Source organism: Leishmania donovani, chromosome 18, assembly GCF_000227135.1.
Source record: "Leishmania donovani BPK282A1 complete genome, chromosome 18".
Classification (NCBI taxonomy): Eukaryota; Euglenozoa; class Kinetoplastea; order Trypanosomatida; family Trypanosomatidae; genus Leishmania; species Leishmania donovani.
The window spans coordinates 287,300-288,460 of NC_018245.1; the positions used below are offsets into that span (position 1 = coordinate 287,300).

General features: G+C 63.1%; 1 protein-coding gene across 1 annotated transcript; it reads left to right on the forward strand.

Moving 5' to 3' along the window:
- Positions 1 to 237: 237 nt before the first annotated feature.
- On the forward strand, positions 238 to 1,161 carry LDBPK_180700 (citrate synthase, putative; the record flags this gene model as incomplete). The annotated part of the gene is made up of 1 exon (XM_003860035.1): positions 238 to 1,161. A coding segment is annotated over one exon (924 nt), but the record flags the coding sequence as incomplete, so codon positions are not given.

Here is a 1,161-nt window from a genome sequence, read left to right on the forward strand (position 1 = left end):
CCTGCTCGTCTCTGAGTCGCCCCCTTTTTGCATCAGTTTTTTTTTTTGCGTATGGGCGGCTCACGTTAGCTGCCTCTCTTCACCTGCCTTCACCCCCCCCTTCACCCCGCACTCCCTCGCTTGCTGCTACTTGCACAACGGCAGCTCGCAGATATTTGCGCTCCCTTCTCGCACACGTACTGTGGAACCATGCGCGCTCTTCGCTGCTCCATAATTCGCGGCGTCGCCGGTCTCCGCATGGCGTCATCGGTATTGGATGAGATGAAGGAGCAGATGCTGAGGCGCAGCAAAGAAGACCAGAAGAAGATCGACGACCTCAGGAAGAAGCACGGCCATGAGAAGCTGTGCGACGCCACCATCGATGCGGTGTACGGCGGCATGCGTGGCATCACCGGCCTCGTGTACGAGCCATCACTGCTGGACTCCGCGGAGGGCATCCGCTTCCGCGGCCTCACGATCCTGGAGTGCCAGGAGATGCTGCCCAAAGCGCCGGGCGGCAAGGAGCCGCTGCCGGAGGCGATGTTCTGGCTGCTGATGACCGGCGAGGTGCCGACGGAGGAGCAGGCAAGGGGCCTGAACGCGGAGCTGCACCGTCGCGTCGACCCCGAGGCGATTGCCGCGGCGCAGAAGGCGATCGCGGCGCTGCCGAAGAACGCGCACCCGATGACGGCGTTCAGTGTGGGCGTGCTTGCGCTGCAGACCTACTCGAAGTTTGCTGCGGCTTATGCGGCGGGCAAGTCGAACAAGAAGACGTACTGGGAGTACGCGCTGGAGGACTCGCTGGACATGCTGGCGCGCACGCCGGCGGTGGTGGCGATGATCTACAACCGCGAGACCAAGGGCCAGGTGGAGTTGGCCGCACCGAGCAACAGCGACCTGGACTGGGCGGCGAACTTTGCGAAAATGTTGGGCTTCCATGACGAGGAGTTCCGGGAGTGCATGCGTCTGTACCTGTCTGTCCACGCCGACCACGAGGGCGGAAACGTGTCGGCACACACGACGACGCTGGTTGCGTCGGCGCTGAGCGACCCCTACCTCGCCTTCAGCGCTGGCCTGAACGGTCTTGCTGGCCCGCTGCATGGGCTGGCGAACCAGGAGGTGCTGAATTACTTGCTCAGCATGCAGGAGCGTGTGAAGGCGGACGGCGTGAACGTGCATGAT